Genomic DNA, 22,277 nt, shown 5'->3' with positions numbered 1-22,277 from the left:
GAATTTGTCAATGTCTTCTCCGCTTTGTTTATGTATTGATGAGTATAGATTGGTAAAAAAGTCTTGGAAGGTCTGGATTATTTCCTTAGGTGTCACAATCTTCCTTGCTGAGTTCATAATCATTGGAATTGTTTTTTTTTTTTGTTTGTTTCATTTGATTTTGTTATTTTCCAGTTCATTACTGTATTCAATATATTTGTGTCTGAGTCTGTGTAGGCGGAATTGAGTTTCCTAATTGTGTGTTAATTAAATTGTAAATTTTATTCCAGTAAATAATTTTGGATTTGTGCTGTGGGATTATTTGCGTTGATGTTCTCTAGTTCTTTAATCTTTTGTTCCAAGTACGTTTCCTGTTTATTCTCTTTCTTTTTCTTGGCTGTGGAATATGATTTTTTCCTCTTAATCCCACTTCTCTTTTTTCCAAAAGTAGTAATGGTACTACTTCCGGTGATTCATTTATTTCAAGGAAGGAAGCCCACTCTCTTTTAATATAAAAATTAAAGTTTGGGGTCATCAAGTAGGGATGTAATAGGGGACTAGAATAGCTAGAGGGTTATTTTTTTGTCAGAGCACAGTTTGCCATCAATGTACAATTTATTGACTGAGATTTTTTTTCCTGCATGTTTTGTTTTCTGATTAGGAGTAGTAGTAGTCAGTTGTCTGATGTTGTACCTGTTGTTTTGTTTAAAATGTTTGAATTTTGCCACTATGGTTCCTCGGTGTTTGCGTGTTTTTTTGTGTGATGTGATGTACTGGTGGAATGTAATGTCTTTTTCTATGTCCGCAGAGATTTTGAATTGAATAGTCATAAATTCCTGTATCAACTGTGCCGGGTTGATGTCATGTGTTTTCTTTGGGATATGGGGAAAAAAGGAGTTTGTCCCTCATGTTGCATACTTATAGATCGAGTATGGTTTTTTTCTTGTCCTTGTTTTCTTTAGCAGTCTTTCTGTTTTTCTTTGTTACTGGCTGAATTCCAAGTTTTCGTGTAGCTGTTGGTATTCCTTGTGAAGCACTTCAACAAGAGCTATTCTTGCATCTAGTCCATAGAGTTTATTGTCGATTGAAAGTAAAAAGTCACTGACCTCAGTACAGCATGATTTGTCTGGTGAGCTGTGAATGTAGTCGGATTGCCAGAATCACTGGTGGTTGGTTTGGAAGCAGAGTCGGTTCGAATCAATGTAGTCCTCAAGGTCTTCCAGATCAAACGGTTGTGCTATACCAGTTGACAGGGTATAGAAAAGGTTTATTTTGTGAAAAAAAGTAGTAGTTGTGTTTGAAATTTTGCAGCTGGGGGCTGCCATCTTGAATCACATCAGTTATTTGGTTAAATGATCTAACCCTAATGCAAATCTTAATTGAAGTAGAAAGAAATGGTTCATCTAATTATAAAGTTCCAGTGTGGCTCAGTGTTCAGCACTTGGTGTGAGTTTTGTCGCAGCAAGAAAGGACAAAGCCATTCAGGTTAGGTTAACTCCAACACTGAACACGTAGTTATGGGGAAATAATGAATTAATGATTTTTCCCCATGTTGTTCAAATCACCTTATACCACCTTGTCTGACTGTACCATATACTGTGTATATTCTGTATCATCTTGTTCCACCTCTTCATTGATGCTATATGATATTTACACTGAGTGAATTAATCAAACCCAAGACTCCATTTTCCCTACAGTTAGAAATCATGTTGTTTGTGTATCATTTTATACAAATTTCCCCCAAACCCGGCCTGGCATTGGAAGACTGCCTGTTTGGGTTTTTCAGTAAGGATTAATATGGACAGCAAAATGTAACAAAGACAGAAAACCTGAAAAGCAGACAGAAAAACAAAAAATAGGCACATAGCCAAGACAAATGGTAGTAGAAACCAAAGAGAAAGCCATGGTGTATTTATTTTGTTAATTGAAGGGTCAGCAGTGCAGTTAACAAAAGGACATTGATTTTAGCAGTATTTCAGAAAAACAGCCAATTCTTAACCTACAATCATTTTGGGGAAACATATTAACATATGGATTAATATCAGAGCAAGGAACTGTTCTGTGATCAGCCACTGTGCTTCAGCTGGATGTAAAATTACTCCACCGACATTCAAGGGTCACTTTTCTGTTAAATGATTTCTGCAACAATGGAAAAGTCTCAGTGTACTGTGTTTACACTTTTATATCTATGCCCTTTGATTAAAACCAAATGATACTGCACCTTAATATGTTTACATCCGAAAGTCACATATATACGTTAGTGCTGTTGCCAGTACTGTCTATACAGTTGAATCTGTTAAAAGGTCTGCTGCAGAGTTGCATGGTTAATGTTAGGGTTACAGATTAAAGATCATGCCAGTCAGGTCAGATGACAGATCTTAGCAACAGCATTAGACTGTAAACAATGAATTAAGCAAGCCCTTTCAGAATAAAGTCACAAATCTTTGCATTTATTAAATGCCTTGCACTTAGCCTTTTCCAACCCATAGAATTTCACTTCTCTCTTTTTCTTAATAAAAACGCATTGAAACTGTTTTGGTACAATTCAGAGTTAAGCAGTTATCCTGCAGCCACTAGGAGACACTGACCAGCTGCCTAGTTATCAGCTCTGTAACCTGACAGTTTCTGCTTTTACATAAATGATTGTTTCATCTGCAAACATTTGGCTCCCAGTCTCTTTACAGCTTTTAGGTAGATAGTTTATATATATGTTAGAAGAGCAAGGGGCCCAGCAGTTTGGTACACCCAATTTGCAATTTCACACATTTTGACATTGCTGTTTACATTCTAAGTATGATATATACAATCTTAAAGCTTGTTGTGAAAATTGGGTTGTTTTAGTTTATTTCTAAGTACTTTGTGATTCACAGTATCAAATGCTTTTTGTCTAAGTATAGTGTTCCTACCACTTTACTTTCCTCCAAACTACTTTTTTGTGGTTTTGTCATATAGCCATTTCTGTTGAATACGTTGATAGATATCCAAATTTTGTGGGGTTTAAAGTTGCTATGTGTAAGTTTGCTCTGACGTCAAACCGGTTTCTTGCCGGGAGCGGGTGGCGGTAATAATGGTCGCTTGCCATGAGTTTCTGCCATCGTTTACAAGAGGTTAGAATACACACTCTGGGCAGCGCTACTTCTTCATCCTCTTATGCTGAACTGAGGGCAGACTGGACACTACAGTGCTCACAATTGCAAAATAGTATTACGAGGCAGGACCAGCCAGGGCCAGCTGGTTAGCATGCTAACTTCAGTTGTAGAAAAGAAGTGATAGAAATAGAGGCAAAACAAGAGTTAACATTGGCGTTGCTTTCCACTGCAATTAAGCACAGGTGAGTCTTATTTGATTTTTATTTTGTTTGAGGAACTAATTTAAATTCATCAAAACGGTGCCAATATTTGTGTATTAGCACCAGCGTACATTTTATGTCTGTATTTTTTATTTCACTATATGCAAGCATTTTTTTTTTTTGTTCAGCAACTTTGGACATTTTATTAAATATTCTGACTATACGGGTTAATTTGCATTTATTTCTGAACATATTCTAAATTCTGTACTTACAATTCAGGGGTGCCAATAATTTCAACAAGGACTGTATGGCTTGGATGCCATGCAGCCATATTTCAATGAAAATGAAGTTCATCATTCCATGCTGGTCTTCTGCATCCGCTCTGCTGGGGCATCTCTGCAGCCATGAGAACATTGTAAAAAAGTTTAGCTGCACTTTTACCATGAATATCACTACAATAACTGCTTCAAAACCAAAACTTAACAACCGTACGTTTAAGCAGGAGTCTGACCTGAAATCAGGAAGAACTGAACAACGTTGGCAACCAAGATGATAGGGTCCCCTGGTTTCCCTCAAGTAAATATTGCTATTTATATATCTCTGTCATACAATCTTACGGTTCGTATTTATGCATAAACTCTTCAAGCTGTAAACATGCTCTGTTTTATGTTTGTCTTTACAGGAACTTTTGTGTTGACCTGCAGAGCCCAATCAAGTAGAAAGCATTTGTTGTGTGGAAACACAGAGGTAACATGTTAGAAGTAATGTTAGCATTCCCAAAACACAGTGAACGTGAACTATAGTGATGAGCCCGTCAAAATTACACCACCACCCACCTGTCAGGAGTTTATCCATGTTTCCCACAGGTAAGACCCACAGTCTTCCAATAATCCAATCACAATTCCCCCAAAAAAACCGGCGCAGTGTGAAACCTACTTCAGGGAAATCTATTAAGTGAGTCCCAGACACACCACTGTTGTTGGTGAGTCTGGGACTCAGTGGTGACCACACCAATATTGCTTGCTTGCTTGGTTGTTTTAAATACACCGATTGAAAGCTGATTTGAATTGTGGTCTATTTGTTTTTGCAGAGCTGTTTTTTTAGTGTCATATATTTCCTTGCTACTTGCTATTTGCCTTATTGTTTTCTATGGTTATTGTTTTGTATTGTTCGATGGAGCTGTTTTCTTTCTATTTTATAATTATTTGTGTTGACATTACTCTGACTGGCAACCCTATTAATACCTGGATTGGATATCCTTTCATGGGACAGACATTGAGAGTGAAGTGGAGCGAATCAATGGCCAAATTCAGACAGCTGGCGCAAAAAACGCCATCAATTCATTATTGGACATGGATTTGAATGTGGACTCTGATCTATATCAACCACTCATTCAACTAGATATCCCATACCAGGATGGAGCTGTTGGTCAGTTCAGATGGAGGACTGAGTTTGATGAGGAAGCAGCTAACACTGAGGATACACTAAAAGCAACTTTGGAGGATCAATTTAATATACTCATGGAGACACAAAAGAACCACAAGGAGGAGCTTCAAACTACGGTAACAACTTTATTAATGGATGTCACTACATCTTATGAGCGACTCTTTCAACAGCTAAATCAAACCCTAGACATGCAATTTGGTTTTCTGAGGAATCATTTCGAAGCAAACCTCAATTGGCGATTAGTACATCATCATACAGAGGTATTAAAAGATGTCAAAGTATGGAAAAAAGTATGGATTCAGTGTCCCAGGAAATGGAGACATTGAAACAAATCCTCAATATATCAGCACTTATGACTATCCCTATCAAAGTTGTCCCAAACAGTGATCAGCTGGGGGAGGACCCAACCTCCAGTCTACTGTATGGTCCGATTTAAAGGCAAATATGTTGGAGACCCCTCGGGATTCTCTTATTCTGCTGGAGGGCAGGGGACGGTTGATGGGACAATGCCCTGTTAAGCTGCAGTGTCCATCATTTGGGAAGATGGTAGACGAAGCAGATCCCCTAATATATCTGGAGAAGTGTAATGATTTTCTGGCTGTAAAACCACTGACTGAAGAGGAGTTAATGGCAACCTTGGGGAATGTTCTACATGGAATGACAAGATACTGGCCGGATGTGGCTCGTTTGAACATGCATGCCTGGTTAGAATTTAAGGAAAAGTTCCGTCCTGCCTTTCTGCCTGAGGAATATGAGGATGAACTGGCAAAGAGAGAGGACAAGATTCCAAGGCAATGGGGAAAGCATCCATGATTTTGCCTGTATGTACCACTCCTTGTGTCAAAGGTGGAAGCCTGATATTCAGGAGGCTGCAGCGCTCAAACTGATTCTATGGAATGTCATTCCAAATATGGGGAGCCAGCTCTGGGGTAGAGTCACTACTGTGGATAAACTGGTGAGACTGGGACAGCAGTTGGGAAAGACAGATTCAACATAAGCTACAGAAACAAAAAATGGTGTGAAACAAAAGGAAAAGAAGAAAATGGATTTATTGACCCCTGATCCCCAACACTTCCAGCCGGAGACCAGCCGTGTGCCTCAGAATAAAAGCACCAGTGGTTCTCTTTTGAGTCATTTACTATAACAGTACTTTATTTAACTGACAGGTAGAAGACTTCTATATAGGCCTATGGCCTACTGACCTCTTAAATGATATTCCTAATGACAGATTTTTTGTTCAAATGGCTTTAAGACAGAGCCAAGGGGTTTATAGCAATGATGCGGCTGAAATAAACTCAGAAAGACAGACTGACAGGTGATGTGCATTGTTGGGTCATATTGGAAATATGACTCCAAATGATGTATTTTACATATACATATATACATACATACATACATATATAAATACATATACACACATATATACATATATATAAATTACATATACACACATATATACATATATATAAATACATATACAAATATATATATACATATATACACACACACATATATATACATATATACACACACATATATATGTGTGTATGTATATGTGTATATATGTTTCTATATGTATATATGTGTGTGTGTATATATATATGTAGTCCCTTGAATATGATTCACCTTTTTCTCATGGTCTGTTAAAACTAAACAAATATCACAATAAATTGTAATATGAATCACAATACTTGTAGAATCGCAATACTTAAAATATGCAGAATATACAGTATGCAGAAAGATGTTGCAGGAAGAGCGTACTGGTTCCAGGAAAATTCGAAGGAAAAACTTTCTCCTCTTCTGAGGGAGGGAGAGTCTAACAACTATGCTGCTTTCTTTTCGGTGGAAGCTCCAACAGCTACTGCATTGTTCCCTACGCTGACCACTTTGGAAGACAGACTGAGAAGACAATCCAGGAGTCTCATCTGGAGGAACCCTGGAAAATCCAGTTAGAGACCCTTTTACTCAAAAATGCTGATGTTTGTACAGCATAAGTGGGATGCACTAAGCTATCAAAGCACCAGACCTTTCTCACAAATCCACTTCCCATTCAGCAGAATCCCTATCGTACCTGCTCTCATAAGCTGAAGATGATGAAGGAAGTCATTAATGACATGCTGAAGTACGATGTAACTGAACTGCCTTGCTCTGCTTGGGCTTTTCCAGTAGTCCTGATTCCAGGGAGCTTGGCAAACCAAGGTTGTGTTTAGATTTCGGGAAAGTGAATGAAAACATAGTCACGGATACCTATCCCATTCCCACAATCCAGGAGATACTGGATAGTCTCTCAGGTGCTGCTGTCTTCTCTTCTGTAGACATAAATAAGAGGATATTGGCAGGTGGAAATGGACTCTGAGGTGTGAGAAATCACAGCCTCATCTGCCCTCTGGGTCAGTTTCAGTTTTAAGCCATGCTGTTTGGACTGAAGAATGCCCCCGTGAGGTTCCAGTCTTAAGCCATGCTGTTTGGACTGAAGAATGCCCCCGTGACGTGCCTGGATGACAACATAATTTTATCCCAGTCCTGGGAACAGCATTTCTATGATGTCCAAGCTGTCCTTGACAGTAAACTGCTTAGGACATGTCTGAAATTTCTGGGACATATTGTGTCTGCAGCCGGGGTTCATGTTGACCTGTATGAAACTAAGGCTTTGCGCAACTTCTCAGTCCCCACCAACCTGAAAGCCTTACAGAGGTTCCTGGGCATGGCAGAGTCAGGTTCCCAACTTCTTACAGATTGTTGAGCCACTAAATGCCTTAAAGAAATGAAGAGCAAAGTTCTTCTGGTAACCTGCTTGCCAAGCTGATTTTGATATGCTTAAAGAACATCTGATAAACCTACCTGTCCTATGTCACCCAAACTTCACAGCTCCTGTTGTGGTCTATACCGTTGCCAGCGGGATAGGGCTTGGGGCAATACTGGTTCAGAAAGCAGACCTTGGAACTGAGGAAGTCCTCACATTTGCCAGCCATGACTTGAATCCAGCTGAGAGTAATTATGTTGCCAACATGTTGGAATGCTTGGCTGCTGTTTGGGCATTGGAGGAGTGGAGCACCTATCTGGACGGTCACCTTTGCACTGTGTTAACAGATCATTCCTCTCATCACTGCCCGCTCCTGAGCCCCTACAGGAGATCAGCCCTCCATACTTGCGTTTTACCATAATTTCTGCTTCCTCTGGACCATCAAAAGAGCTTCCTTTCTCCATCAAAGCCATGTGGAAGGCCTAGCAGGTAGACTTTGAATGCCAGGACCTGTACTCAGTGTGAGCACTACCAGAGACTGCAACACCTGGTCTATTGGCCAAAGATGAGCTGGGATGTCAAACAACGTGTTCAGAATTGCCAAGTGTCAGTTGTATAAACCTGAAAATTGGTGACAAATCTCCAGCAAAGTCTGGTCCAACACACCTGGGAAATGCTTGGGATGGATTTAATGGGTCCATTTCCAAAGAGCTCCCAAAAAATGTTTACCTACTGGTATGTGGAATATCACTCCAGATGGGTGGAACTTTGAGAAAAGCAACTGCAAAAACTATATCAACTCCTGGTGAAGGACATCTCGACCCCATGGGCCCTTCCTGATTTCATTCTTTCAGATCATGGGAAACAGTTAATTTCCTTAACCTTTCAAACGATGTGCCAAACTTGGAACGTGGGACACAAATTAACCTCTGCCTATCATCCCCTGACCAACTTCACAGAGGGATTGAACCGTATTTCAAAAACCATGATTGCATCATATGTTGGAAACCAGAATAAGTATTGGAATAAATACCTCCCAGAGTACTGGTTTACTAACTCGGTGGTCCAGAAGTCCACTGGAGTTTCCCCTGCAGATCTGGATCTCAGACATTTGTTGCTGCAACCTCAAGAGCCTACTCCTAACACCCCTGCCTAGACCATGATTGCACACCTGGATGATCTCTGTTCCTTTGTTTCCAAAAACCTGGATTCTGCATGACATTGTCAGAAAAGGAACTATGATAAACTCAGACGAGACATGGAGTTTGGGGAACAACTAAGAGTCTTGGTACAAGCCCATCCCCTCTCCAAAGTGGAGAAGTCCATAAATGCAAAATTAGCCCCCGAATGGCAAGGGCCATATCGGATAGCAAGTTGGGCCGGTGAACTACAAAGTGGTTTTGGAGTATTCTGGCCAGGACTTAAAAGTTGTCCACATTTCTCGCCTGAAACCCTGCTACCAAAACGCTCAAGACCTGCAGGAACAGGAGCACAAGTATGTTCTGGAGATCTCGAATTTGGACTTTGATGGGGAGGACTTCATTGGCTTCTCAGACATGATATGTTCTGTCCCAGCGGAGGGTGGGCAAAAGGATCTGTGGGGGGACAACAGGCTTATCAGCATGACAGCTCCTCTAACTCAGACACTAAATCCAGTCATAAGTCAAGAACACCTTAATCAAAGCCTTGGGATGTAATTCTGAGAAACAGACATTTTTGGGACAACTACAGCGCCTTACCTTTGGCCGGCTTTTGCTAGGGGGGGAGGAGTGTAGGGACCAGCCCATCAGAATTACATCACTGCCCACCTGTCAAGAGTTCATTCAGGTTACCCACATTTAAAACCCATGAACTTCTAATAATCCAATTACAATTCCCCAAAAAAACCTGCACAGTGTGAAACCTACCTCCACGAAATCTATTAGTGTGTCTCAAAGCTGCCAGTGTTGTTGATCAGTGGAGGAGAAATATGCCAGCTTTACCCTTGGCATCCAATCACGTAAAGTCTGCATCATTGTAGCCAACTTGTGATAAGATATAAGCCTTGTCTTTGGAATCTGTGTCAGGAGGAAGAATAACCTGGTGGATGTGTATTCCCCAGTTGGTGTCTCTCCAGGTGTTGCTGGTCTTGTTGTAGCTGAAGCCAACTCTGCAAACCAGATTGATAACAGACGGTGTTGTCCCACAAGTTTTGGATTTCCTGGTTTCATTTGTTTTGCGGGGATCTGTGGTAGAACCCGGAGCAGACCTTTGAGTTTTACTTTTACGTTTGTCAAACTGGATTGAACTGAAGTGATTTGTGGGGAAAACAAAATACTCTCGTTACTGGCACCCCTATTTATTTAAAGGGTCAAACCCGCTACAAAACACTTTTAATAACTGTCAGGGTGTGTGGGTAGAAAGTAAGATACAGTAAGTAAGAACAGAAGATGTGAAACATTAGTCAAGTAATTATCTCTGGCTTACTAGTGAAACTCTGTTTCGCATCCTAAGCCAGGATGTTAAATGAACCAGGTTTTTTACTCCCTTTACCTGCATGAAATCAAATATGTCTTTATTTTAAACTGTTTAAACTGTGTAATTACATAAAATCTGAGTGAAAGAAAATAATATGGAAGACCCTTACTACTAAATTTACTAATAAATTTAAAATGACAAAGCCCGCCTCAAGAATAAGGCACTTTATTTAGATCAAATGTAATGTAAATATAAATAGGTAAATATAATGCTTAAGTAGCAAAGCCATAACTTTTCTAAACACAGTCTGGAACATGTTTTATATCAAGGTAAAGATTTCCTTGTACAATGAAGTTGTGTCAGGTGGTGCTGGAGCTCTCTCAGAGTAGTCATCCTGTGTGTTCCTATAGATATCCTGAGACCTTCCTGATGATGCTGGCTGCCGTGTTGTCTTCAGGCCGTCACTTGACTGATGCATGACACCCACCCGGAGGTAACTTCCTCTCTGTGTGGTCTCTAATACTGTGAGCACACTGCACATCGTGCCTATTTGCCAAATTACAGATGGTCAACAGCCAGAAAAACACTGGGGGCAGTGACACCCATTCTCTCACTTTACTCTCATGTTATTCAATAATGTTGATAAGATGGAGCTGACCTTACTGACATTTGGACCAAGATAATTAATAAATAAACTCAGCTATTTTGGCAGATCCTGACAATGTAATGCTAAATGGCAAACGAAACTAATAACATAATTATCTTTAACTCTGTACACTTCCTTTGCCACAGTTTTCCCATGGACAGTTGGTATGGATCCCTCTTTCTGACCCAGGTTGGTGAAGCAGTCGGTCACAAAGTGGTTAGCACTCACATGCAGAATTTTGCTAACTGTAGTTGGAAAGTTGCCATCAAAAATAAATTTCAGCTCATGTCCTCTGAGAACAGGGGCCCATATAGAAATTTATGGTCAGTGAAGTCAATAACAGAGGAGTTCCCATGCTTAGCTGTTAGCTTGGATATGATGCTAGTGAGCCTGGTGCTTGTGAGAAAAAATGGTGCAAGGTAGTTCTCAATAATAATACATGAGTAGTTTTAGTTTATTACTTGCATTTCAACATTTGATAGGATGTTATACCACTGCTTCTTTCTTTTGTCATTTATCAGGCTGCAAAAAAACAACAGGAAATAAATCTGATATTTATTTGATTTACAATTACTGTCTCAGCATCTTCATTGTCTGCACTTGTGGAACTGAATTCTCCCTATTACCTGATTTCTTTGGCATACCTCATCTACCAACAGCAGAACATCTCGCAGCTGAATTTAGTTTCCATTTCAGACAATTTCCTGTTATTTCACCCCTGTTTATATATTTGTACATTATAAATATATGAGATTGTTGTTCCTTTTTCATGTTAATTATTTCTGGAGATTTAACAATTTCACATGTAGGGTCAATCTGTATCTCTGATTGGTTATTCTTTCTCTGTGCAGACGTGATCAGTGATGTGATCACCTCAGAGCAGCTCTTCAAAGTGACCTCTACACTTGGCTGTAAGTAGAAGGAAGTCTCAAGTGTTTTATTGTTCACTCTGACGTTGCTATTTTAGACACTTGTGTGTCATTCTTACAAGTTTTTATATACGGGCTCTGACCTCATGAATTAAGACATGAAATTTCTTCCTTTAGTTTGTAAATGGAAGGGTAAATGGACTGCATTTATATCGTGCTTTTCTAGTCTTATCAACCACTCAAAGCGCTTTACACTACTGCCAAATTCACCCATTCACACACACATTCATAAAAGCATTCTTTTCTATACGTACTGCACTTTCTAAACACACACATACTATCACACAGCGATGATACAATTTTTTCTGAGCCACAGCCACCCATGAGAGATTCTAAGCAAAATCCCATGGTGGAAGCATTTTAATTAGATTTAAAAAATGAATGCAAAAAAAGAAAAAAAGAAAAAAACATATCCTCAACTTTCTTAAAAAAAATCACTTTCTGACTCATTTTGAAATGAGATATAAGTAAATGTTTCCTTTCATACTTACATCAACAACTGGTTAAGATATTTGTCCCAGAGGTTTGTCAAAATTGAACTTGTGAGATCTGTCCTTTGTAAGTCTACAGTAGATTTATTCATTGGTGATAAGAAAATCCACTAAGTCTCTTCCATGATTTGCAAAAGCAATAAAATGATGCTTGGGGCAAATAGTGTGTGGACTCAGTGTTAGTCATTTCATCTGGGATGTGGTGTTAAACAAGCTTTGTGCTGACTGTGCTCTGTTAGCTCTCTAGTCAGCAGAAAAGAGTAGAAGACTGTCAAATATTTTATGATTACAATGAAGCTTTTAATCCCACCAACATGTTGATACCCATTATGTGACAGATAGATTGGATAATGCTTCATTAGCTGCTTCATCAAATGGATTAAAGTGAGTTTGTACAGAGAGGCTCTGAACACAGGTTGTGATACTAATTGTAGTAAAATTAAATATCAAGCAGCTAAACTGTCGAATCTGTAATGTGCCTCAGTGAACTCAACAAATCAGAAGGCAATGACTCAGGGTGAGTGGTGAGAGCACAGAAGGAAGAGAGGGAATTAAAAATGTCAAAGTTGCATCACTGGCTGCTTATTTAGACCAACTTGTAGCCTCCACACTTTGACAGACATTTCATTCTTGTGATCTACTGTTTTGAATATACATGCACTGTGCATTTTTCTTTCATTCGATTGCTACCAAGCTTTGTGTTTTTCTGCAGGAAAGGGAAATATGTAACCTTGGATACTCATACAGTTATAGCTTTTTCAGTCGGTGATGTTCAGTACATTCCTCTCATTTTATGTTTAAACATTCTGTCTTGTGTGCTTCTACTTTAGTTGGTGCTTTTCGTCGTTTGCTGAAATTACATTTACCCTCTTTATTTAAAACACCATACAGCTCCGTGCTACACTAAATTACAATTACATTGCTGTCGTACTGCTTGTAGAGACATTTGTGCCTTTCTACTGAATGGATTTGTCATTGAAGCATTAATCCCATCGGTCACACTATTAATCGTAAAAAATGTTTTCAATTATAAGGCTCTAAAAATGTTACTGAATGACATATCAATGCATTTCCAGCAAATGTTTAATTATAAAAACGGTCTCAATGAAGTATGTGCAGTGTCACATGTTTAGTGTAAATTGTCTCACGACCATAATCGTTGAATTGAAGTGTGTTAACATAGAAGATAGGTAAGGATAGGAAAGATAGGATAGGATTTAGGTACATATTATCTTTAAGGTGTCTGTTATTGATATATGCATTTGAAACTACTCAACTTTTTTCAGTGTGGTCATAGAAGGAGTAAACATCTTGATGGCAACAATAGTGACTAGCAGGATAACACAGTGCAATCTAGGTATACACGTACTTATACACATATATAGTTCTTGTTCTACCTAACTTTCTACTCTGTTCTTTCTTTTAAGTTCTGGATATGCTGGATCTAGGTGACTGCCCAGAGTAGTCATGCAACATTACTGTTAGTCCTCAAAACGAGAGAGAAAGATACTTTGCTCAGTGATTGTGATAGTGATGGGTCAGATAAGTAGTATGAGGGGGAGACAGGCCATTTGCCAGCTGTTGAATGCATAAGCTGAATTTATGTAAACAGCTCATGAAGGAACAAATATCAGTGATGATGAAATATTGATGATATATTTTCTTTTTTCTCTCCAGTGTAGGCCTCAACTTGAATTTATACTCTATTAGGCTAAATGTTACCTTTATGTTCAGTGTGAATGAAACACATGACTGCTATACAGTTGTTAGTAAAAGTTGCACAAAACTGTCACACTGAAAATGTTACAATGAATTTGCACTAAAGTACATGTTCAAATGTTACAATAAAGTTACAATATTAATGTCTCAATACATTTTACAATAAAGTAACAATGTTGAAATACATTGATGGTTATTTTTGTCTTGGCTCTCAGTATCCATATCCATGTTGTATAAGGGTTTATGATATGTGAAATAGTCACACTAGAATGTGATAGAGCATTCTAGTGGCAATGCTAGTGACAGAGTTTTAAATTTGTTAATAACTGGGCTGGGATATATAGAAATTTTGATGACTGTATTGGAGAAATATCTTAATTCAGTACACAACACATTACCCCACCAGTCACAATTGTGACCGACCATAAAACACACTTTTTCCACCTACTTTTCCATGAAAACACCAAAAATAATGATTGATTATTTCAAAGGGTTACTAATGACTTTGCCCAGAAATTTGTCCAGGAAATGACCTATAACCTATGGCATGTTGAAAACATAGTAATTGAAATTAAAGTTACAACCTCAAGAACTTTAGTTTTGTTTGACATCTTTTCATCTGTAAATCACCAAAACCACACTGACTGTTCTGTACAGTTAGTAGCTGCTCCAGAAATAAAATTAGGTATGGTAATAAAAGAGGTTTGTTAAAGTTATTATTTCCCAAAGCTGATGTCATAACCAATTTCACCCAAGAGTTTTCAGACTGAATAATTTCCACATTCACACAGACTACCTTCATCTGTCAATGGGGGTGATTTCCAGTCATCATTATACCATCCTTGCTTTTATTGTCAGTGTAATTGTGTCTAATTCAATTCTGCCACCGCAGTTATAGCAGCATCACTAGAGAGCACATATAAATTATCCGTGGATTAGTAGGAAAAGTATATCACTAGGATACATAAGGGACAATGTCATGGCAAGGAAGTGTTTCTAAGAGTGGGTTGTTATTATTATTATTGATATTATTTATATTTTTACTTTTACCAGTACTCATCTACGACTGTGGTTCCCAATCAGGGGGTTGAGACACAAAACAAATGTGATAGTTCATAAGGTTATTACTGAAACAGTAAAGAAGAAAAAACACGTGCTTGTGGTTTTTGTAATGTAGTTTCGCATCTTCTGGCCTCTTACAGTAAGTAATAAGTTTTGAGGAAACTCACACTTTGGTGACACTGCTGAGGGCTCTTACAAATATGTAACCTGTGACAAGGGATCAAATATGGAGATTTACTCATTTCAAGGGGTAACAAGCCAAAAAAAAAATGGAAATCAGTGATCCAAGGGACTAAGTGTTTCCGCTACATACACTGCTGCTGCAAAAAATTTTGCCGCCACTACAATGTTGGCAAGGGATTTTAATTTGAAACGATGGATACAGGAAATGGAGACATGTGTGGACACCCGGCTGAGGCGAGAAGGAGAGAAAAAGCAGAAAAAGACAGAGAAGAGAGAGAAAGGTAGATTTAACTAACTAACATAAAACAAAAGTTGAATTGAAAAAGTGAAACACAATGTAACACAGTGGGGGTCAGGGCCATGTATGCTTATTGGCAGAAATAATGGATTATGGTCACTTTTTATTTTCTTGTCTTGTCAGCCTTGTAACCGAGGGAAATGACTGAGTTCTTTGAAAAAACAAGAGACATTACGCGACCAGGACTAACAATGCAATAAGGTAAGTGGAGCTTCTGACTCTGAGATTTTATATGCTGCGTCAGTGATCATCCAGAATACAAACAACAGACTTAGGTTACATAAATGAACAGTGGACACATGGTCTCAGAACTTAATCATCGTTAATAATTGGTTCGGTTTTGGCTTTGGGCTTACTTAAGACTTCATAGATAAAGAAGGCTGTAAACTGTGTCCAGTGATAGACAGGTCAGGATTTGTTACCGTTTATCACTGGATGTGTGTATTTGGACTTGTCAAAGGTTAGTCTGCTGGTGGCCAGTCTGCAGGGTGGGCCTGCCCCTCCTGTGGGACATTTGAACAAAATCAGATTGATAAGTCCAATAAGTGACTGTTTCTGTGATCAGATACTGTATTTTCCATTTCACTGCACAGTCATGTGTCTGGGGTCCACCAGAGGGCTCTTCTCATTATAACTGTGATGCTTGGAGCAGATACAGCTATCTAAAAACCAACTGTGTTATTAGTATCTGTCCCGATTAAACTAAACACTGCACTGTTTCCAAGTGTCTGCAGTAACTGAAGTAAATTAGCACACATTACTTCAGCTTGATTGTAGAAAACATGTCACATTTATTTTGGAAGAACATTTTAAAATATGTATGGTATAATGTTTTTTTCTCTAGCAGGTGGATCCGTAAAAGGTTCCCTTTAAGTCACACATACCTTTTTGTAAATATTGAAAGAGGCAAATCTGCTTTTACTACCATCATATATACTTTTCCACATGCAAGCAAAGTTAGATCTTGACTTTATTCCTTCAAATTATTAAGTGTCATAATTAAATACAAATGGCTACAATAGATCAAAAGCATATTTATGCAACTGTAATGAATCTGTCATCCTAATAATTACTGCCTGAGTCTTTGGCTAATATTTCTTTACAGACACACACAGATACCAACGGTCTATTAAAGGCTACACATCCACGTAGGCGTTGATAAAGTCCTCTCCACTTGTCCCTGTGAGGAGGCTCTGAATGACTGATCAAAGCTGTGAGAACAGAGGACTGACGAAATGACACAGCAGACTTCAGCAGACGCACAAAGAACAGCAAACATCAGGCCTTTAAAAGATACCTACTCTAATACCATCAACACCTCTGACTAGGGCCTGCCATTTAACAACATAATGCCAGCATGTGGAAGTATAAATGCTGGAGTCAACGAGAGCACAGATGCACTTCATATCAACACATGGTATTTGCATGTCAGTCCTACACATCCTGTCTGTGATACAGTCCACCAGCTGACTGACTGCCCTCTGCATCAGCATCAAGTCTGACAAGTTTCCACTAGACTTCGATGAGTTTTAATTATTCATAAGTACGCTTCATCGAACAGAACTGGGGCAGGGAGACGAACTATGGTGATATAGATGACAACACTCCACCCCCCCTTACTCCCACCACTACCCTACCATCTGCCAAGCCACTGGCAGAAGTAGTCATAAATAGGTGTTAAACATTTGCACATAAGTCAACCTAAATGATGCCCTTATTTAAAGAGATTTGAAAAGTCTGACATAGGTGTGGCACGAGCATTGGAACAGATGATGGAGAATGTTGAGCCGGGTGATCACTCTTCTATTCAAGCACTAAACACATGACTGTACACATACCTGCACTGTGTATGAATGTAGAAATATTCATGCTGTCACATGCAGGGCTGCCACTAAATCTGAATATTTTTTTTGCGACAAGGAAAATGTTATCTCACCGACTGTAATTTTTATGTTGATAATATAACAAGCTGTCAAATGCTGTCCACAAGAAGAAGCATATAGATGTAGAATATCACAGAAGAAGGCTAGTGCTCAGGAGAGTCACTGTTGTAAAATAATAATAAAATAAGAAGATACAAACATAACACACCTAATATTACATGAAATTTGAATCCATGAAATCCATGAAAAGAGGAGCAGCAGTTGTACATTAAAAAATTAGCAGCAGGTGCAGTTGATTAGATCTCAGACTAAATTATATTTTCCACAACAACACAAAGATAAAGCATTATTTTCAAAGAGAAACAACAGCACATTTGCTCAGATTTGCGTTACTAAAACAGTTGAACCCTGAGACAGATTAGCACAGCAGCCACATATTGTACAGCCTGCTGAGCTATGTGTAAAGATCTCAGGTGGATCCTCCTCCTACCACCACTTGGAGTCACTATGGCTCTGCCCCCCCCACAAAACAAAACAAAAACAAAAAAAAACTCACCAGCTCCATGCTGCTGCCAGAGGATGGTCGCTTTCCCTGGCAGTGGTGAGGCTGACGACTTTGCCACCGAGGTGGTGGTGGTGGACGAGATGGAAGGGAGGAGGCCGGGCTGAGCCTCCTGACGCACCCGTTGCTTCCCCTGCCCTAACCTCGGTCCTCCCGCCAGGCCTTGGCCGGGCTCTGAGGTGGCCCTTGCTGCTGTGTCCACTTCCAGAGCTGTGTTGGCATTCCTCAACAGCCAGCGGTTCTGGATGTGTGACACAGCCTCCTCAGCCACCATGCCGTCACCATGCTGCATGATGTGCAGCGTGGCATGGACCGTAAATTCCTGAGTCTCATCAGCCCACAGATCAGACACACGGCACTCGTACACCCCCCCGTCTTCCTTCTTCACCTTGGACAGGCTTAGGCGGTGGGAGATGGCATTGCCCTGAACACGCACAGTCTTAACACACATATAAAAAGAAATCACTGACACAAGGCAAATGGCAACGTTTGAATAACAGTCAGTTTTAGTACAAATTCATCATCAGCTTGTTAAGGGTAGCTCCGTGTTTTATGACAGTAGATGGAAGCACAGGAATAAAAAAATCAAAAAATTGATGACTCTCTATTAGCTGCTCAGCAGACCGACACATTAGTTCTGACAGATCCCGAAATATCCGTAATAAGGGCACACTTTAACAGCACAAATGTATCATATTATCGAAATTCAACCTGCCACATCATGTTTCACACTGACACAATTTTAGAGGTCTGAAAACATTACAAGATAAAACGTGGGACAGCGGAAGGCTGAATAATCATCTCAGGATTTCTTTACCTAATCAGTCTCTAGATTTAAATGAAAAATATCTATCAGCATAAATAAAAAGGATGCAAAAATTAAACTTTTATTAACCAGTAATAATTCAAAGTTTATTTCCCGTTGAAAGAGCAAACAAAACACTAAGCAGCAAAAAGGTTCTGGTTGACCCCAAAACAACCAGTGAGTGAAGCAACTGACTATGAGTGAGTGTTAGATGTATCAGCCATTAGAGCTGAGCCACATGTTTGATATTTCATGAAGGCATACCATCAAGAATAGACAAACATTGTTATTCAGTCTGAAGAAAGGAGCAACTCTATCAGTGGAGAAATATTACATTCCACCAGTTAATCATAATGCACACCCCCATGTCAGGTGGATATTTTCTTTTCTCTGAGGACGAAGTATTTTTCTGTCAAACACATATGACTATAATCCATCAAAAGACAGTCCCTTGTTTGGCACTTGGGGAATAAAAGTCTGTTGATCAACAATCTTCAGTCAGACAACAAAATGGACACTTACACTTATTTTTGTGGCTTCCCTTTGAGGGACCTGAAAAGAGAAATCATTGTGAATCACATGTATACAACATGTTTATCAATTAAAGAAATATTGGTTATTATGTTACTAAAACATGCGCAACAACGAAAGTGGAGAGAGCAAACAGCATGGTTGTGCACAATTCTGAAAGACACCATTGATAACCTCTCTCTCTTTCGTGCACGTCTTTTCCTCTGATCTCTGTACCCCTGTTGCATGTTTTACTGTGCTTAAACCACAGATGAAATGCAACAGATGAAATAATAAGAGAAAAATAAAGGGAAGTTGTCTGACAACATTCAAGATTAATTTTTCACAAAACGTAGCAAATACAACTCTTTGTGTAATGTGGACTCAGCATTTTCTTCCACCCGATCTGGATTATTATCTGGATCTACGCCAAATCGTACAAAATCATAAATCTCAACACCATAAATATCTATGTATATATTATTTTTCACATCAAGATGCATAAATTATTTCCTGCGAAACTAACAAAAATGTTGAAAAATGCCCTATCCCCCAATGTTAAAGAAAGTGATTAAAAAAATTCCTGGATCCGCAACAAAATTTAATGGATTCAGTACTTTTTGCGTAATCCTGCCGACAAATAAAGAAACAAGCAAGCAAACAAACCAACCAGAAATGCACTCAGAGAGTGCAGACCTCCACCAAGGCCAATGTGAAATTACATACACCAGACTTCAGAGAAAAAAAAATCATATTCATAGTAAATGATTTGGATCTGCCTCAGAATTTAATGGGTACTTCCCTGACCTATGCCCCATCCCTCAACCAAGTTTGGTGCAAATCGATTCATCAGTTTTTGCTTAATCCTGCTGACAAAGAAATTTTAGACACGGGTGAAAACATAACCTCCTTGGCAGGGGTAAAAATATGTGCAGGTCATATAAGTAGAAGATATGGCAAACAACAAACACAGTTCTGTTATTTAGAACTAACTAATGTTGCAGTTACCTTGGCTCTGTTGACTGGGGCGCTGATCTGTAGCTCATGAGGCAGTTCTTTAGGCAGATCCTCCTTCAGGTACCACCACTGGATCTCCAAAGACATGGGTGCTGAGCTGACAGCCTTAAATGCGCAGGGCATCTCCACATCTTCTCCCTCCCCCACAGTCACATCTTTAGGGACTTCAGTGAATGCAGCTTTGGAATATGAAGAGGAGCAAGGAGAGAGGCAAGGAAGCAGAAGCACAGATTAATGAGTGGGGTGGCCAAATGAAACTGCTGTTCTACACCCTCCATAAGCCTAAAACAATGGAGTTTGGCAGTCCATTTCTATGCCATCAAGCAGACTTTGTCTATTTTAAGCTCACATCCTATAGCCCCATTAACCGTGATTATAGACTGAAATGGTTTTATAAGGGCACCTCTGACCTACAATCTGCCTCAGGCTTTATTTGTTCAAATAATGGAAAGCAATTCTCCATCCTTTTCATGATGCTCTGACGTGGGCACAGCTGGGTTATTATGTGTTTGTTTTTTCGCATTTCGCTCTTTCCTTTTGTACCGTTAAATTCTCGAGCTACTCTTCCAGATAGAAAAAGATACAGTCAAAATGCATAGGCATAATTTTAACAATAACAGGGGTTTTTTATCAGACAGGTGGGATTTATTTTAAACTGTAGCATTTTTTGAAGCTACAGTTGATTTACTGCGTTAAAATATATTTCTCATTCTCCAGTTTCTCCCTCTCTGGAGGTTCACTTACCATTTGCACAAATCATTAAGGGCGAATTGAGAATGAAGTAATAAAGGAGGCTGTAGAGTCCCGTTTTTTCCATGTCACAGTAAGGATCGTCACACTCAGCACGGACATTAGACGGTCATTTGACCTGGATGTGATATTAACTGTGTGCTCAAATAACTCCAAATATGGGCAGAGAAGAGCCACAATCCAGAGCCAGCCTCTGCATTAGCCAGGAAACGTGTACAATCCGAAGGCGAGCTGGAGCATAATCAAAACCACATTTCAGCGCAGAAACAAGAAGAGCTGGAATAATCCTACAGCAGGTAGAACACGGTGATTCCTTTATTCCCCGCTGAGCGTCGTCTGTAAGTAGAAACCGAACTTCCCGGTCAGCTGCAGAAACCTGCTCTTCATTATCACCCCGCTTCCCTGGCGGAGGAAAGCTCTCCCGGGCTCCGCTCCACTACCCATCACATAACCGATCCTCTGTACGTGTGTGTGAGAAAGAGAGAGAGAGAGAGAGAGAGAGTGAGCCAGAGAAGAGGACAACTTCTCCCTGATACTGACAGACAGGAGTTACTGCTGAGAGCAGAAGAGGTTTTACCGTTTGTCTGCGCCCCCCCCTCTCTCCCTCGATAAGGAGCCTTCCCGCGGATTGGCATGCGTTGCTAGCGCATCGCCACAAGGCGCCAGCAGCAGAGGTCTCTGTGCGCCCTCCCACCTCTGCCAGTCTCTCTCTCTCTCTTTATTTTTCTACGTTGCCTTCCCCCTCTCCAATGTCCTTATCTCAATGCTACCTGCTTCCAAACAGTAAATAGTGTTTTTTCTTTCATTTATGAAAACACGCTGTCAAGCTGCTGCTTTAAATTTAGGGCATCAAGATAATCTTTATACTGCCAGTGAGAGTCAGTTGTGGAGGCTTAATACGGATTAAATCCCCCATTTGAGTCAAATGCTTCTCTATGAGAACCATTTAGGCCTCACTTATACTCCACACGGCCAGCTGTTGACACCACGGATACATAGTTGTTCTTAGTATATACTTATTTTCTAGTCTGCTTGGAGTCCACTTGGAGGAGCACAGCGCCTAGCTGGTGTCCTTGTAGCATAGTAGTATAGGACTGTAGCATACTTGTCAAGTGGACAACAAATGGGAGGACATACGGATGTCCGCACAAAGCCTCGCGCACACCCTCTGTTGAGGAAATTTATGTCACACGGACCCTAGCAGACCCTCGTGTACTTACTCATGCTGGAAGTATAACACTAGTTTTAGGCTGGTACAGATTTTTATGATGTGTTTCCTCAGACATTGCTATGTGACTGGCATTTTAAGAATGACTGATGGCATGTTGTGTATCATACAAACTATTAGCAATTGCTCAGCAGTGGTTAACTGGGAAAAAAATTCAGGGAAAGACGTGGATGCACAATCTTACTTCTTCCTCTCCCAACCCACAACTTGAGGTATCGGCCAATACCAAAGTGCCGGTCCGATACCAGCGCCGTCGTCCTCCCAATTTTATAATCTTCAA

The 22,277-nt window shown here is 39.7% G+C and overlaps 1 protein-coding gene across 6 annotated transcripts in view; it reads right to left on the bottom strand.

Annotated features, from left to right (window-relative positions):
* Nucleotides 1-20,879, bottom strand: part of vstm2b (V-set and transmembrane domain containing 2B) — a 28,262-nt gene extending 7,383 nt beyond the window's left edge. The window contains exons 1-7 of one of the 6 annotated variants that reach the window (XR_005707773.1): nucleotides 20,764-20,879; nucleotides 20,011-20,198; nucleotides 19,015-19,044; nucleotides 17,682-18,126; nucleotides 9,365-9,606; nucleotides 9,197-9,265; nucleotides 6,331-9,052 (exon numbers count right to left, since the gene is read on the bottom strand). Coding sequence is in view for 3 of the 6 variants with exons in the window: in XM_040130972.1 (XP_039986906.1) it covers nucleotides 9,389-9,606; nucleotides 17,682-18,126; nucleotides 19,015-19,044; nucleotides 20,011-20,198; nucleotides 20,764-20,836 (954 nt within the window). In the remaining 3 variants the exon portion in view is untranslated. Of the gene's footprint in view, nucleotides 1-1,085; nucleotides 1,217-6,330; nucleotides 9,607-14,834; nucleotides 15,174-17,681; nucleotides 18,127-19,014; nucleotides 19,045-20,010; nucleotides 20,199-20,763 lie in introns of those variants that run through there. The other 5 variants (XR_005707774.1, XR_005707775.1, XM_040130972.1 and 2 more) reach the window with 5 other exon arrangements.
* Between the last annotated feature and the right edge of the window lie 1,398 nt (nucleotides 20,880-22,277).

The sequence above is a fragment of the Xiphias gladius genome, chromosome 1, assembly GCF_016859285.1.
Source record: "Xiphias gladius isolate SHS-SW01 ecotype Sanya breed wild chromosome 1, ASM1685928v1, whole genome shotgun sequence".
Lineage (NCBI taxonomy): Eukaryota > Metazoa > Chordata > Actinopteri > Istiophoriformes > Xiphiidae > Xiphias > Xiphias gladius.
The sequence above is the reverse complement of the archived record's forward strand: the minus strand, read 5'-3'. Positions and strand labels throughout refer to the sequence as shown.